General features: G+C 35.8%; 1 protein-coding gene across 1 annotated transcript in view; it reads right to left on the bottom strand.

Moving 5' to 3' along the window:
• The window catches only part of Cdh12 (cadherin 12), a 293,116-nt gene that overhangs the window by 78,457 nt on the left and 195,708 nt on the right, over positions 1-18,951 (bottom strand). Inside the window, exons 3-4 of the mRNA XM_051150994.1 lie at positions 11,316-11,435; positions 2,491-2,658 (exon numbers count right to left, since the gene is read on the bottom strand). Coding sequence (XP_051006951.1) covers positions 2,491-2,658; positions 11,316-11,435 — 288 coding nt within the window. The remainder of the gene's footprint in view (positions 1-2,490; positions 2,659-11,315; positions 11,436-18,951) is intronic.

Genomic DNA, 18,951 nt, shown 5'->3' with positions numbered 1-18,951 from the left:
ATGGCTGAGAAACACTTAAAGAAATGCTCAACCTCCTTAGTCATCAGGGAAATGCAAATCAAGACAACTCTGAGATTTTATCTTACACTCATCAGAATGGCTAAGATCAAAAACTCAAGCGACACCACATGCTGGCGAGGATGTGGGGAGAGAGGAACACTCCTTCATTGCTGGTGGCAATGCAAACTAGTACAGCCACTTTGGAAGTCTATCTGGTGCTATCTCAGAAAAATGGGAATAGGGCTTCCTCAAGACCCTTGGAATATACCCAGAAGATGCTTCAGCACACAACAAGAAACTTTGCTCAACCATGTTCACAGTAGCCTTATTCATAATAGCCAGAACATGGAAACAGCCTAAGTGTCCCACAGTAGAAGAGTGGATAAAGAAACTGTGGTACATATACACTATGGAATACTACTCAGCTATTAAAAATAAGGAATTCCCGAAATTTGTGGATAAATGGATTGAGCTAGAAATGATCATAATGAGTGAGTTAACCCAGAAGCAGAAAGACTCAAATGGTATATACTCACTTACATCTGCATACTAGCCCAAGGGGCATGTCCCACGAAAGCCTTCACTTACCAGGAAACTGGGACAGAGGGGAAGGCATCCTATTGGGACTCTAAATGAGAGATGCATGGGAGAATAGCAAAATAAAAGGATACAGAGGGTCCTAGAAACCTACAAGTAGAACAATATGATAGGCAGATTTGGGCCCAGGGGTCCCGCTCAAACTAAGGCACCAGCCAAGGACAATATAGGAGGTAAACTTTAAACCCCTTCCCAGATCTAGCCAATGGTCAGAATATTCTCCACAGTTGAGTGGAGAGTGTGATATGACTTTCTCACGTACTATGGTGCCTCCCATTTGACCATGTCCCCTGGAGGGGGAGACCTGATGGCACTCAGAGGAAGGACAGCAGGTAGCCAAGAAGAGACTTGATACCCTATGAGAATATATAGCGGGAGGTGATCACCCTCAGGAACAGTCATAGGGGAGGGGAATAATGGGAAAATGGGGGGTGGGGAATGGGAGGATACAAGGGATGGGATAAACATTGAGATGTAACAAGAATAAATTAATAAAAAAAAAAAAAAACGACATTTCTTACCAGAAAGAAAAAAAAAAAAAAAAGAAGTTATACATCATTATCATAGATGTCCTGGCAGTTTGAAATATGTATATGTAATGGACAGCGAAATAGAGCTAATTAGTGTGCATTAAAGTACTATGATTTCTAATGGCCATTCCTAATATTAGACTACTAGACTCTTATTGATCATGAACAAAATAATTTACAGAAATAAAATACATACAGATATTTAAAAGAAGCTGTGACAATGCAATAAAATGCAGAAAGAATGAAAAAGAATAAATCATCTAATTAGAGAAATAGTGCCAAAATAATGTAAACTCTTAGGTAAGCATAGAAATGTTCATACTAGTATAAAGAGAAAAACATTTTGCATTTCACTTTATTTAAAAATAATTAGCCAACAAAATACATAATGATTAAATGGTGCTTCCTATAAAACCAGGAATGAAATCACCCAACCTTAGTATTCTAATTCTGTTAAACACAGAAATAATCGTTGCAAATACATCAGAAAATGAATAGGCATCAACTCGTGTTGAATGTAATTCTGAAGAGGAAACTGAATGAAGTATGAGTGAAAAGCGCCATTTTCAATAAGGGACACATTTATAGAGCAGAAATAGGTGAGACTCACTCCATTATCCCAGAGTAAAGCAGTTCTCACCTATTGCACATCTAAAATGAGACAAATATCAGAATGGGAGTAATGTTCATAATAACATCATAACAGAGACTAAATATCTAAAAGTGGTTGAATTGATGTATTTGCTAAGACAAATCCCAAAATCCATATATGACAATGGTATAATATAATATATATGTATAATGATATATGTGGATAATAATAATATATGTATATAGTCATATCTTATCTCATATTTTGCACCTTTAAATTAATTTTTTAGTTATCAAACTATTATGGCAATACATTACCCCATCGTTAGAATGGAATTGTTATTCACTTTAATAGTATAGGTGTGATTACACAATTATGGACAATTTTATTAGTATATTACTAAGCACGATTAAATTTAAAAAACATGTGATTTGGTTTTTTTTTTTCCAACATAACCCCTTTCCTAAAGATGGATAGTATTTAGAGATATTTTCATTTTCATAGCATGAAAATATGATGTGGTATAGTTTTTTTTTAAATTTTTAGTTTATTATCATCCTTTAAAAGCCTGCGCTCTTTTACTTAAGATGGGAAGAGTATGGATCTGGATGGGAGGAGAGATGGGGAAGAGTGGTGAGGAGTAGAGGGAGGGGAAACCATTATTAAGGTATATTCTGTGAGAAGAAAACAAAACAAAACAAAAAACCATCACAGGGTAGGCAGTCCTTTCTAGATGACTTTGCAAACGTGCTTAGCAGGATGCTGACATACTTTTTGGGAATCGAGGTGGGTTGTCATTGACATCAGTGAGGGTAATGTTGACAACTGTAGTTCCAGCTAGGCCACCGAGTTGTCCGCCCATGTCCTTCGCTTGAATGAGAACCTGGTACTCCTCTTTGACTTCTCTGTCCATGTTGGGCAAGGCTGTCCTAATTACACCTTTGGGGGAACACAATAAAACAAAATCAGTTATCACAAACAGACTGCTTCTCCTCACTCAATTAGACGAAATAGAAGAAGATGGTAAGGTCTAAATTTAATAGCAATGAAACACTTAATAAAATAATTTTTCAAGAACTTAAAAATAATTCAACTACCTTAAAGTTGGAATGTAACTTAGATTTTTTGTTTTTTGTTTTTTGTTTTTAACACCCACAACTTAAAACATAGTTATGAGAAAGACAAGAAAATGACATTATACCTCAAAATCAAGGTTATTTCTTCCCAAAGCAACTAAGTTAGATCTCATTTATGTATTCCAGTCTGTGCTGAGATGGAGAAATTGCTAAAACCTTTATCATAATGTACAGATGGAATAAATTAGGTAGATAAACTGAGCTGAGTACATAATTCCAAAAACTAATATTGTAATCTCCATTCTTTACTTTTTACAGTAATAATCCACTTAATTAAAAATACATGAAATATGTCTTTTACATAATCTGTCTTGTCCTTTAGGAATATCCCTTAGCTGTCATTACATTCTATTATTGCGGGGCCTTTGAGACTCCTACTATAAAATTAATCCACTTTCATGATATATCTTATGTTAATCATTACATGTTTGAATAACTCAGTGACTGGATGAATGAAGGAACTGATCTTATGTCTTGGATCTTATATGACATATGCATATTTACATATGGCAGTCATTTCCATTCTAAGCATAAGAACCACCTTATGTTTCTATTCATCCATTATAAGAATTTTAGTATCACTGGAAATTGAATTAATTAATTTTAAACCAAATTTCATTAGGTAGTCAAAGATTGTAGGAGGTAAATATTGAATAACCTTTATTAATCACACGTGACTTCGGTAGTAGTATGCTATATCTTAATAAGCCACATGTAGGAATAATAAACTACCAGCCATCAAAACAGTATATAACATGCACATCGGCATCCCAGCTTACACCCATGGATCTGTGTTTGCTGCCATCTACTTGCCCATTGCTATATTCTTTCTAATGCATATTGAGCTGCAATCTGAGATTGTGTCTGGCACTTGGCAGGAAATAGTATAAGAAAAGATATCCGCCACTTTTTGGTTCTAATGTTTTATTCATGAATTGGGACTGACACCATTTTGATTCAATCTGTCTTCTCTTCAGTTTGGGCCTCTGATATTTTATTATCAAATTTTCTAAAACTAAGACTTTTAAACTGTATGTATCAGGGTGGTTATCTTATATGCCTTACACTAGGTGGCAGGTACATGAAAGGCTATGTTCAAATTTCTAGAAATATGCCTGTTTTGGATACTTGCCTTTGCTCACTTATCATATCAATGATCAAGAATTATTTTTACTCACTTCACTACATTAACGTTAATTCATTTTCAATACACATATAACTTTTCTCAATATTAGCTATATCTCTGTTTTTTTTTTCATCTCCATTAATGAAACTGTACATACCAAGAGAAAAGTAATGGGAAAGAAGAAGGGAGATGGGGGGTGGGGGAGAGAAAGAAGAAAAGCAAGAGAAAAAAAATTTTTTTTCCAGGATACGTTATTAGTGGACTACATTCTTCTACTATTAAAGCTTTGATTTGGATCTTTGTAGATCCATATATTTATGTCAAATTCATTTTTATATATGAGACAGAAAATTTTAATTACCAGCTGTACCCATCATCAGCCTGCACGCCGTAAGTAAATGTGTATAAAAATAAGCAGGGGCTGTGCAGGAGGCTCAGTGGAAGAAGTACATGTCATTCACTTTTCATGGGATTGGGGTTCCTAGTATTCACAAAAATGTTGGGTGAGCACAGCAGACACCTTGGAATCCCAGCACTTGGGTAGGTCAGAGAGAGAAGAACCGGAGAGAAATCTGGCTATGTTTCTGTTGAATTGATGCACTTTTTAATTCAACTTTGTCTTCATAAATACTGTGGAATAGAATCAGAGAAGCCATACTATGTGGACCTCAGGTCTCCACATGCTTATGCACAAATACATGTGCTCATATCACACACATATACAATTTCCAAAATAATAACAGTAATTAAATAAAGCACAAATCATGTACTCCATTTTCTGTATAACACATCCAGTAATGTCCAATTCAAGTTGTGATGAGACAGTCATTTTAATTTGATTAAATATTTGTTGCATCAAAGAGGATGTGTATACCACAGCATGTGTGTGGATGTCAGGTGACACTCTCCAGGAAGCCCTGATAGTCCTCTTTTTCCACAGATTGGGTTCCAGAGATCAAACTTGGGTTTTCAGTCTAGGCTTAAAAGGAAGCAATTTTATCCACTACTCCATCTTGTCAGCATTTTCACATTTAGTATAAAGGGGAACAATTAGAATCTCTTTTCTATACTTATGTACATATGAAAATGAAAACAACAGAGTCTTTCTTCTTATGTCTTGCTTTAGCCATCAGTAGTGTTTTCCTCACTGAGAACAACTACTTTCTTTTTTCATGTCTGCTGTACAATTTCTTGGATGCATGCATACTCACAAATAATTTTTTCTTTTAATTCTTTTCCTCATTTAGTTCATATGCATGTGTGTGTGAAAACATGTGTATATGCATACATGTTTATGCAAGCCACAGTTTATGTGTGGAAGTCAGAGGACAACATTGTGGAATTAGTTCTTTCTTCCACTATTTGTGTCTTAGGAACTGAAGTTCCTAAGTTTTAACAGCAAGGTCCATGATAGGTCCATATAGCCTAAGCTATCTCACTCACTGAATATTTTCCTTTCAAAACTGAACACTCCAAAAACATTCTATTTATCTTTATTTGCCACACAAAAAGAAATTAAACTAAAATAACTTTTATATAACGTTTTATTGTCACATACACATAAAATACTAGAGATATAATTGTATGATACATTGAAAATTCAACCATATTTTGACTTTAAAATACCACTGAATAATAGTTTAAAGAAAAGAAAATGAATAAATATATAGAGAGTAAATTACTCTTTGTTAAAGACAAATAAGCTGTAAATAAGAGAACTTTATAAAAAATATTTTTTGGTTTATTCAATAGGCTGCCTCATCTTACCTTAATGTCTATTTATAGCTTTATATAAGGTTGCTATTGTTCACTGAAAAAGTAGAACTAGAAACGTATATCAGGGAGAAATATTAATACATAGCCCATTTCCTCATTTCAACTGAATAAATAAGGGGTTCATTTATCGCTTTCTAAATATTTAAGCACCAAAAGTTTGATGAGCCTCTTCCTTCAATAATTGTTTTACAGGATTTCTGCAATTCAAATAGGCATATTGTAGGTACTATTGGCTCTCATGCCTCTTATTTAATAACAGCAAACTGGATCATAAAAGGAAGCTACATAGCTGGAACAAATGGAGACTATTTCTGAGAAATTGCAATTATCCTTGATTTTTGATTTGCTTTTATCAACCACAAGGTTATAAATTTGAGAAAAAGTCTTCTTAATGGTTTTTGTTCATGAAGAACTAGTTTTCATTCTCTCAATGAAGTGCCTCATCACCTACTCTTTTCCTGTCTAGTGGTCTGAGGCATTGTTACAGCAAGAATTCTGTCTCCACTGAAAATCAATTCTTATGAAATCTATTATGTAGCCCATGCCAGAAGATACTCACCTTTACCTCTAAATAAAAAGTTTTATATGAAATAATAAATACAACATTATGTAACAATAAAACAGATGCATTTTCAACTGCAATACAACACTTTTCTACACATTAGTATTTATCTAACATTCCTGCATATTATGTAGAGGCTTTTAATTTTACCCACATAATTTTATAAGTGTGATTTTATTTGGAAGATAGCAATCATTTTAGTTTATTTAATGTTCTAAAATTCATATTTTCTTGATTCTATGTATTTTTTTAGTCAAACTTAGCCTCCAAATGTCTCACTGACCATAATTCTTCCCTTATTAAGACTTCAGTCTTTCTTGGAAACTTATTGTGAGTTTTTGTAAGTCACCCATTCTGTAGATTTCTTCCCACAACTCCAAGATGTGGACTCTCTATCTCTACCAACAGCTATGCACATCAAGTGTGCTTTATGCTTGACTCTGTGTCTCTGAGGGCTGTTCCTTAAGGACTAAAAAGGAGCTAAGCAACAGATAATGTCAATATCTTCATTTGTGGTCATGGTTTTCATTAAGGTAAAGTTGAAACAGGTCTTTAAATCTATATGAAAATATAGCACACAGGCATTCCAGGAGAAGAGAGAGATGCTTCACAAGAGCTTGCTTCATTGTCAAGCTTTGTATTCTACCTATTGTTCTATTTCTGAGAGACTTTACATATTGAGCAACTTTACATCCACAGAGTACCTTTTACTCTCCAATTTTTTATTTTTAATCTGAAAATATGTATGAATTTCAGAAATTTCTTTAAAATAATAATACTGTACATCTTCCTATATTTTCTATCATGTTTCTTGAAAAGACAACTTGTAAAGTGATTTCCCCAGCACAAAATCACTTAAACATTGGGCAGTCTGGCTTTCAGTTTTTCATACTCTGTCTAGCTGAAAGAGATGCTACTACTTTTTTCTTAAACATTTTGTAAAGTGGACCAGAGAGAAGGCTTATAGATTAAAAGTGCCTGCAGTCAAGCCTAATGACTTAGTTCCATCCCGAACCATTACATTTTGGAAGAAAAACACAACTTTTCCACTGACTTCCACACATAAACTGTGGTATGTGCATGTGCATGTATGTGCACATGTGTGTAACACACACACACAGATATACACACCCCACACACAATGATATATTATATATTAAAACATTTTTCTAACAATATATTCTTTGAGATTTTCGCATTTGCATACACTGGAAGATGATCGTGAATACCTACCTTTCCCCTCTTCATTTACCACTTTAAGAGGATGTCTTAAAGTGAAGAAATATTCTGATGATATTTTACTCTTGATGGGGCTACAGAAGGGATCAACTGCTTGCCTTGCTCTGAAGGTTCAGATTTACAAATCTGAAAGGGTGATTTACTAGGGTGACACTATCTGAGAAGAGAACTGTACATTCAGTTGACCAGAATCTTTGAAAATTCCACAATTCTACACTAGTTGAACCACATCAGTTGTCTTTTTAGTGTTCTCTCTAACATTTTCATGTGGATAATCATTACTTAATCTGTACTTTACTAGAATATTAGAAATTAGATTTTGAAATGACTAGTCCCAAATGTGTATACAGATATAATTAAGTGAACTCGGTGAAGAAACGGAAAAATACAGAGACAAAGAGAGAAAGTTAGAGAGACAGAGAGAGACACACCTATAAAAGTAGGTGACAAATGAAATATAGAGAGGCTAGGGGAAGAAACCAAGGGGTTGCATGTTATAACTTATCAATGCACTTTATATGCTCACATAAAATTCAAAACTGGGTTTCTAGGGCCCTCTGGATCCTTCTACTTTGCTATTCTCCCATGCTTCTCTCATCTAGAGTTCCAATAGGATGTCCTCTCCTCTGTTCCAGTTTCCTAGTAAGTGAAGGCTTTCATGGGACCTGCCCCTTGGGCTAGTATGCAGATATAAGATTTTGATAGGCAGATTTGGGCCCAGGGGTCCCGCTCAAACTAAGGCACCAGCCAAGGACAATACAGGAGGTAAACTTTAAACCCCTACCCAGATCTAGTCAATGAACAGGACATTCTCCACAGTTGAGTGGAGAGTGGGATATGACTTTCTCACGTACTATGGTGCCTCACATTTGACCATGTCCCCTGGAGGGGGAGACCTGGTGGCACTCAGAGGAAGGACAGCAAGTAGCCAAGAAGAGACTTGATACCCTATGAGAATATACAGGGGGGAGGAAATCCCCCTCAGGAACAGTCATAGCAGAGGGGAATAATGGGAAAATGGGAGGGAGGGAAGAATGGAAAGATACAGGGATGGGATAAACATTGAGATGTAACAAGAATAAATTAATAAAAAAATTTAAAAAATAAAGAAATTCACAAAGTAAATAAAATAAATACAATTCTATACTTTTATTGTTTTTTTTTATTTGAGCAATGATATTACCAAAGAACATGCCAAACTGAATGGAAAAAAAACCAATGGTTCTCAATCTTACATAAAGAACTGAGGAAAGATGGGAGAGGAAAAGGTGGTTTTTCCCTATGAAAATTGCTTGCCAAGTATCAAATAATAAGCCGTAAAAGCATGCATACAAGTAACATTATATGAACTGAATTGGTTATATTTAGGAATATATATTTGCATATTTGCATATGCACATAACAAGAATTAATAGAAAAGAGGTAATGACTTTGAAGAAGAATGTGGAAAATTCATGAAAGGATTTGGAAGGAAGAAAGGGAGAAATGTATTTATATTATAATATCAAAAATAGGATAAAACCATTTGATTTTTATTTGAATGCTTGTTAGAATGTTATTTCCTGCATTTTTATTTAAAAAATTTTAAATATACATTTATATTATTACACATGAATAAAATAAACTACAAAACAATCAGGAATTATATAAATGTTACATTCATAGTGATTTGGCTATTTGTATTTGGCTGCCTTGAAGAATACATCTTTCCTATCTTGGTGAGCCTAAATTTTTGAAAGAAAATAAATATCTATCATATCTCATCTCTATTAACTTCAAACATCTATATAGACCTAAAAACATCTTAACCCTTGAACAACTAAGATTAATTGTAAGACTAAATTATCTGGTCTCAAGCCCATCAGAGACTTGAGAAGGAGTAAAACTTAATTATCTGAGTGAACCAAAAGAAGAGGTTAGCAGCTTCCAAAATATTTTCTGTATTATGTTTAGAATTTTTACATTATACTAAGATAGCATGCAAATTTTTTTTTTTCTGATCAAGGCTGACTTTATTACAACTGACTTTATTATTGCTTTATATAGCAAGGACACCACAGGCTCTATTACAGTCTCACTTCCCCCGAGCCCACAGGCAAGAATACAGTCCTCTGAGTAGTTCCCTGTAAGAACTTCCTTATTTCTTTCAAAGGCAAACAATCCAAAGATAGCCTAAACACAAGACCTCCTTCAGCAAAGGTCAACAATTCAAAGGTCACAGTGTGCAGCCTAAGCACAGGATTTCTAGCATGGCTGATTTTCTAGCATGGCTCCCCACATTACACTATATCAACAAGGAAAAAGTTTATGCAGCCGGGCAGTGGTGGCGCATGCCTTAATCCCAGCACTCTGGAGGGAGAGGCAGGTGGATTCCTGTGAGTTCAAGGCCAGCCTAGTCTACAGTGTGAGTCTAGGACAGCCAAGGCGGCACAAAAAAAATCTGTCTCAAAAAACCAAAAGAAAAAAAAAAAAAAGAAAAAGTTTATGCGTTTAGTACAAATGCAGTTTTCCCCCCTAAATATTGTCAATCTGTAAATTATTGAGTGTTTGGGTATGGAATCCACAGACACAGAGGCTGCGGTGCCTGGAGATCTCTCAGCAAGCAATAGCTGGCTGCTTACAGTTACTTGGGGTTTTTGTTTTTGTTTTGTTTTGTTTTGTTTTGTTTTTAATTTATTTATTTATTTACATTATTTTTTTTATTAATTTATTCTTGTTACATCTCAATGTTTATCCCATCCCTTGTATCCTCCCATTCCTCCCCCCCCCCCATTTTCCCATTATTCCCCTCCCCTATGACTGTTCCTGAATTTTGGAATCTATTTTAACATACAACAGAGAATAAACATCATTCTCAAGTCCCAGTTTAACTGTGACATGTAATGTCTATGTTGTTCACTGGTCAGAGAGGTTAAGTCTCCTTAACAAAAATCAGCTTTTAAAATTCAGATAGTCTGAAAGAGAAATTTTGTTTCATTCATTAGGACCAACACTGGCACCCCTGGCTCAATGATAAATGCTGACTTACTAAATGCAGGCCCTGGGACTCATCTCTCTCACCTCAGAAAGAAAAAAGAAAGGGGAATTAATGAATAAAACAGGAAGGAAAAATACATTAAAATCCCTAATATACTACTTATAATATAGCTAGCTTTGAAATATGAAATTAATTTATAGACTTGTTTCAAAAAAAAAAAAAAAAACAAATAAAATTAACCTCACCCAACAAGCAAACAAAAATTATAAAAGACATGTGCTTGCCAATGAGGACCAATTTTAAAAATATCAATGTTCATGGAGTGTCAAGTTTTTAAATTACCAGCTTCTCTTACAGCAAGCATATTATTACATTTCTCAAAAACAACCCTTTGTAATACTTATGCAAGTAACAGAAGAAATTGCAGGTACTTTTCAGTCATGTTTTAAAAAATTGAACATAACCTATAAATCTCACATGCAAACAAAATTGAAAATATGCGTTTTACAATGATGAATGAAAGAATAGAATTCAAATTTTTAAATAAGACGAAGGACTTCTAAGAAGTTTGGAACTTGTAAGTACAGATGTAAACAGTTATATTTACACACATCTCATCAAAAGAATTTCTTCAGCATTCATACAATTGCTTTTTTGTCAAAAGATCATTCCTGACTCTTTCCCGCCATATTGGAATAGACAACTTTTAATTCCAAGATTAAACTAAAGTTAAAATATCTGAGTGAGTGGTGATAATGTTGTGTCGCATTAAAAAGTTACCTGTCTTGGGATCAATAGAGAAATAAGGTTGACCCTGAAGAATGCTGTAAACGACTCTGGCACTGTTCCCATAGGTGGGATCGTCTGCATCCGTGGCCTTGACCTGGAGTACATAGGCACCTGCAAAATAAGACAATGTCATTTGCGTTTACAGAGACAAAAGCCATATTTGTTACGTTTTACATTTGCTATTCCTTCATAATTTGACTGTTCTACAAATGTCTTAAATCCATTATGCTCACAAAGATTACTTAAGCAAAATAATCAAAATGTTGGGAAATTTCAAGTCCAAGAAACATGGGAAATCCTCTCAATCTGGAGTAATCACTATTAATATCAAGATTGAACAGAAGTATAGCAAAGGTTTAAAGCAGGGAGTACTTATTAACTAATAAATGGAAAGGGAGAGTAGAGTATATAGACAGTATAATACTAAGAGGCTTTGTAAAATACTAAAATTCTTGTGTTTGAAAAAAACCAAGTCCCAGAGTTCATTACGTTTAATGGAATAAGCGATGTGACAAAGATAAATAGTGAATGATCTGACACACATGTGTCATCCCAACTAATTCCCCTTTACAAAAAATTTAAGATTTAAGGGTATTTATGACAAGCATGGAGATGTGGTGAGCAGAAATGTTTGATCAGTCCTTACTCAGTTCTTTGTTACACAGAAGCAAGATGCTCTGCTGCACTATTGCGAGGGAGGTACTGTAGATAATAAATTAATGTGCTTCAAATTTCAAATGGGTAGAAGAAAGTTTTATTAAAGTTATAAAATTTAAAAATGATAGACATTTGAAATAATTATATAATTATATTTAATTTGATTTGATGATCACATGCAGTGTATATGAGAAATCTCTTTGAATTTCATTAATATGTGCAACTTCATATATTTATTAATGTTTTATGTATAATTAATCTATGCACATAACACAGAAAATGCAAATACATTTTAAAATGTATGCAACAGTAGTTCTTACTATAATTGATGTGTATTTCAAGAACACTCTATATGCTATGTCTGTTTCCTGTACATAGATCACTGAACTGAACAGCATCACAATATGTTTATTGATTTGCATACCAATGGTAACATTGGCCAACAATGTTATGTTACATTAGCTCATCTGCTCATGTGGGTGCTTGAGTTTCATGATTAAAATATCGATAGAGAAGCTAAAAGGTTTAGAGGCTTCCAAGTGATTTGTGACTTCAATTTATAAATAAACAATTGCCTCTTAGCCATAGAAAGACTTTAATTAGAAAATAATATTAAAGAAATTGAGGAAGCAAAAATGACCACAATAGTTGCACTGTCCAATAGCAGTGTGTACGAGACCACATAGGGTGTCTTAGTCTCCAGGCCCAATTAATTACAAAGTTTTGGCATGAGAAATCATTATAGTCAAACCAAATTATGTTTATATACTCTCTCTCTCTCTCTCTCTCTCTCTCTCTCTCTCTCTCTCTCTCTCTCTCTCTCTCTCTCTCTCTCTCTGAGAATTGTGCATAGATTAAGGTACTAAGAAAATCAGGTTTGAAGTTTACAGCCTGTATTGTGCTTGGCTGGTGCCATAGTTAGGCTGGTGCCCTAATCTGCCTATCATAATGTTCTACTTGTAACTTTCTAGGACCTTCTGGATCCTTCTACCTTGCCATTCTCCCATGCTTCTCTCACCTAGAGTCCTCCCCTCTCTCCCAGTAAATTTTAAACCCCTACCCAGATCTAGCCAATGGACAGGACATTCTCCACTGTTGAGTGGAGAGTGGGGTATGACTTTCACACGTACTCTGGTGCCTTATATTTGACCACGTCCCCTGGATGGGGAGACCTGGTGGCACTCAGAGGAAGGATAGCAGGCTACCAAGAAGAGACTTGATACCCTATGAGCATATACAGGGGGAGGAAGTCCCCCTCAGGCACAGTCATAGGGGAGAGGAATAAGGGGAAAATGGGAGGGAGAAAGGAATGGGAGGATACAAGGGATGGGGTAACCACTGAGATGTAATATGAATAAATTAATAAAAAATTAAAAAAAAAATCACGTCTTTTTTACAGTTATTTTTTCACAAGTATATACAAAATAGTTTATATGCACTTCTAAGTATCTCTTCCAAATGCTATGCTCAATTATACTATTTTTAATTTAAAATAAAAAATAAATATGCTATCACAAATTATAGCAAATTCAATTTTAATGGCAGACGAAAAACTTAACAAGGCAGTAAAAGGTCAGTCTTGTTATACTCTGTAGCAATTTTAATGATTTGCAAAATTATATATATGACACAAACACACAGAGTTTATATATATATATATAGCTATATCTATATTCATAAAAGGTATATATAACTAAAATTTTCATACATATACTTAATACCACTTGGATGCAAACTGTAACATTCAACAGAACTCTGAAAGACACTGGGTTGTAGAAGAAGAAGTAGTAGTAGAAGTAGAAGAAGAAAAAGAAGAAGAAGAAGAACCACCACCATCACCACCACCGTCACCACCACCACCACAACAAAATATTACTGAATCAGATCAATCTGTATACTTTAAAGATATTTTAACATCAAATGTAAGTCAGCATATGTGGTAATTTGGAGAAGATTTGCCTATATTTCCACAGGTGATGAAAAGCTATGGGTTCCATCAAAATTGATAAAGATCCAATCTGAATAGGGAAGCCTTTCACATGAAAGGCATGACTCTATTAATGAAGAAACTAAGGATGACAGCAAGGCACATGGTGAAGAAAACTGATACATATGCAGAGATAAAAAGCTAGATACAGGTAAAGAGAGAATAAGCCTGAGAAGGAGAATTGAGCCAGAAGATTCAAACATAATTCCAGAAATAGTTTGAAGCAAGCTAGAACAATTCACTCAGAAGGCAGAAGAAACCAGTTTGAATCCGTCAGCCTGGAGAGGACTTTAGACCAGAACAGCTGAGTTGCACACCTTTCATCTCAACCCTTTAATCTGAGAAAATAACAGCATTTAGAGATTTCTGTTTCTGGGAGCCAGTTAGTCAGTCAGTCAGTCTCTCTCTCTCTCTCTCTCTCTCTCTCTCTCTCTCTCTCTCTCTCTCTCTCTCTCTCTCTCTCTCTCTCTGTCTCCCCCCTCTCTCCCCCCCCCCTCTCCACACTCTCTTTCCTTTCCCTCCACCACTCAGAAAGAGCAGAAACTCCTCCCACCTAGTGTGGCTGATGTACAGCTTGATCTTCATGTGGGTCTCCTGGCAAGTGCAGCAAGGGATATTTCTGAGGTGGACTCTGTAACCTTCTCTCTTAAAGCAGTGCTAACATAGACTGACTGACAGAACTAAGAAAAAAATTATCCTATTAGTACTTAAAAAATTCACCATTTAAAAATAATTTTGTCTAAATCTAATGGTATGTATTTTTATAGGATAATTTTGGGATTTCAAGCTGTTTGAATATTTGAAAAATATGTTATAGTATTTTTATAGGTGAATTTTAGACATGGAAGTAAATTGCAAGTGATGCCTATTAAAAACCGTCATCACCACTATTTTTATCACTTTAATATTCACACAATTCTCTTTTACTATAATGTGACAAGATTTCTAGGTACATATCTTTTTCTCCTTTCTTTTTTTCTTTCTTTTTCTTTTTATTTATTTTTATTTTTTGTTCTTTGCTTCTTTGTTTGCTAAGGCAGTATCTCAGCATCGTCCTCTGGCTGTCCTTGAACTCAGAGACCTACATGCTTTGGGTCTAAACTGTCTTAAAAGCTGGCATGGGCATGACCATCTGAAGTGGAGTACGTCCTCTTTTCTCAACAGAAAATTTAGATATAGAGTCTCACTTTGATATTCTCCCCTTATCTTTTCTCATCACATGTGTTAAAACACAAGCCAAACAAATGTTACCTAATTCCTCAGTTATGGATGCATGTGTGATTGTTGAAAAGATTTGGATGACTCTTTTCTGTTTATTGAAGATAAATTTGGTTATATTTAGGAGCTTTGGAATATTAAGGAGATTAGAGACAAAGTAACATACATTAACAACATTAACAACCATAGCAAATGAAAAAATTCTGAGTATAAAGTTGACAAGGCTAAGCTATATTATCAAATCCCTTATTTTTCACAATGGTTCGATCCTGATGTAAGCCCATTTGCACATTTTTAAGTACAGTTACCATGTTGCACAGTAGGTGCCTTGAATTTGTTTCTGCAATCCAACTGAAACTGTTTTTGGCCAAGACATCATGCTTTGATAATCACCTTTAAACTATGCCGCATGTAGGGAAATCTGGGTAAAATAGCAACAAAGCCAAGTCCTCCTTGGACAAGTGGAGCGAGCCATGAAACAATCACAGCTACTATCAGTGGAGATCACCAATTAAGTAGAAGTGATAGTGGCCAAGAACATTGCCAGGTGTGCATCTTCAGCCACTATTGGGACTTTTTTGGTAAATTTCCTTTTGATATTTAGTCATCATTATCTTATTAGAGCATAAGTATACTACCTACTTACTTATGCTTCCATTTTTATTTCTGTGGACAAGATGAAAATAACAACTCTTAAATTATATTTTCCTAGTTAATATGTTGAACAAAAATGATAATGCAAACATAAAAAGTCTATCTCTGACTTAAGACATCTCCTTTTAAAAATTTTTAAATTTTTAATTTTTTGTTTATTAATTTATTCTTGTTACATCTCAATGTTTATCCCATCCCTTGTATCCTCCCATTCCTCCCCCCCCCCATTTTCCCATTATTCCCCTCCCCCATGACTGTTCCTGAGGGGGATTACGTCCCCCTATATATTCTCATAGGGTATCAAGTCTCTTCTTGGCTACTTGCTGTCCTTCCTCTGAGTGCCACCAGGTCTCCCCCTCCAGGGGACATGGTCAAAGGTGAGGCACCAGAGTACGTGAGAAAGTCGTATCACACTCTCCACTCAACTGTGGAGAGTATTCTGACCATTGGCTAGATCTGGGAAGGGGTTTAAAGTTTACCTCCTGTATTGTCCTTGGCTGGTGCCTTAGTTTGAGCGGGACCCCTGGGCCCAAATCTGCCTATCATATTGTTCTACTTGTAGATTTCTAGGACCCTCTGGATCCTTTCATTTTGCTGTTCTCCCATGCGTCTCTTATTTAGAGTCCCAATAGGATGCCTTCCCCTCTGTCCCAGTTTCCTGGTAAATGAAGGCTTTTGTGGGACATGCCCCTTGGGCTAGTATGCAGATATAAGTGAGTATATACCATTTGATTCTTTCTGCTTCTGGGTTAACTCACTCATTATGATCATTTCTAGCTCAATCCATTTATCCACAAATTTCGGGAATTCCTTGTTTTTAATAGCTGAGTAGTATTCCATAGTGTATATGTACCACAGTTTCTTTATCCACTCTTCTACTGAGGGACACTTAGGCTGTTTCCATGTTCTGGCTATTATGAATAAGGCTGCTATGAACATGGTTGAGCAAATTTTTTTGTTGTGTGCTGGAGCATCTTCTGGGTATATTCCAAGGAGTGGAATAGCTGGGTCTTGAGGAAGCCCTATTCCCATTTTTCTGAGATAGCACCAGATAGATTTCCAAAGTGGCTGTACTAGTTTGCATTCCCACCAGCAATGAAGGAGTGTTCCTCTCTCCCCAGAAACTGGGACAGAGGGGAAGGCATCCTATTGGGACTCTAAATGAGAGACGCATGAGAGAATAGCAGAATAAAAGGATACAGAAGGTCCTAGAAACCTACAAGTAGAACAATATGATAGGCAGATTTGGGCCCAGGGGTCCTGCTCAAACTAAGGCACCAGCCAAGGACAATACAGGAGGTAAACTTTAAACCCCTTCCCAGATCTAGCCAATGGTCAGAATATTCTCCACAGTTGAGTGGAGAGTGTGATATGACTTTCTCACGTACTATGGTGCCTCACATTTGACCATGTCCCCTAGAGGGGGAGACCTGGTGGCACTCAGAGGAAGGACAGCAGGTAGCCAAGAAGAGACTTGATACCCTATGAGAATATATAGGGGGAGGTGATCCCCCTCAGGAACAGTCATAGGGGAGGGGAATAATGGGAAAATGGGGGGGGGAGGAATGGGAGGATACAAGGGATGGGATAAACACTGAGATGTAACAAGAATAAATTAATAAAAAATAAAATTAAAAAAAAAAAAGAAATGCTGCTCAGAACTAAATAGAAAATTCTCAACAGAGGATTATCAAATGGCTGAGAAACACTTAAAGAAATGCTCAACATCTTTAGATATTAGAGAAATGGAAATCAAAACAACTCTGAGATTCCATCTTACACCCATCAGAATAGCTAAGAAAAAAAACTCAAGTGACAGCACATGCTCGTGAGGATGTAGAGAACACTCCTTCATTGCTGGTGGGAATGAAAACTTGGACAACCACGTTGGAAATCTATCTGAGGCTATCTCAGAAAATTGGAAATAGGGCTTCCTCAAGACCCAGCTATTTCACTCCTTGGAATAAACCCAGAAGATGTTCCACCACACAATAAGGACATATGCTCAACCATGTTCATAGTGGTCTTATTCATAATAGTAAGAACCTGGAAACAGCCTAAGTGTCCCTTAGTAGAAGAATGAATAAAGAAATTGTGGTACATTTACACTATGGAATACTATTCAGCTGTAAAAAACAAGGAGATTTCAAAATTTGTGGACCAATGGATGGAACTAGAAATGATCATAATGAGTGAGTTAACCAAGAATCAGAAAAACTCACATGGTAAATACTCACTTATAATTGGATGTCCCATGATAGTCTTAACTTACCAGAATATTGGCATTGATGTGAGGACATCCTATTGGGACTCTAGGTGAGAGAAGTATGGGAAAATGGAGAAATAGAAAGATCTAGAGAGTCCTAGAAACCTACAAGAAGAACAGCATGATGAACAGATCTAGGCCTAGAATTTCTGCTCAAACTATTGCACTAACCAAGGAAAATGCCTTCAGTAAACATCAAACTTCTACTCAGATCTAGCTAATGAACAGGACATTATGCACAGTTGAGTGGAGAGTGGAGACTGATTCTGACATGAACTCTGGTGTCCCATATTTGACCACTTCCCCCTGGTGGGGAGGCATGGTGGCATTCAGAGAATGGATATCAGGCTACCAAGATGAGACTTGACAGGCTGTGACTGTATAATAGGGGAGGAGGTCCCCCTCAGTCACATACATAGGGGAAGGGAATAGGGTGAAAGCTTGAGGGAAGGAGGAATGGGACGATACAAGGGATGGGATAACAATTGAGATATAATCTGAATGAATTAATAAAAAGAAAAAAGATACTAGAGAAATTATGCAGTAATTAAATCTGCCTAAGACAATAGACTAGCAAATAAATGCACAATTAAAATTTTCCAGAGTGTTCGTTATGTTCCTTGAGACTACAATCCTATGATCAGAGCTATCAGTTTTTCTTTCTTTGCCCCTCACCCTGACAAAACTTATCCTGGCTCCAGAGAAACCTCAGCACCATTAATGGTGTGCTATCGACTCATAATTTTTTATTTGGCCCAAGGACACAGAAGCACTTTAAGGTTATAAAATTTTCTTGCTATATAGGGCCTAAATATTTTAGACTATACATATTTACACCTCTTGAT

Source organism: Acomys russatus, chromosome 9, assembly GCF_903995435.1.
Source record: "Acomys russatus chromosome 9, mAcoRus1.1, whole genome shotgun sequence".
Classification (NCBI taxonomy): domain Eukaryota; kingdom Metazoa; phylum Chordata; class Mammalia; order Rodentia; family Muridae; genus Acomys; species Acomys russatus.
Note: the sequence above shows the minus strand (reverse complement) of the source record. Positions and strands in the feature narration are given on the sequence as shown.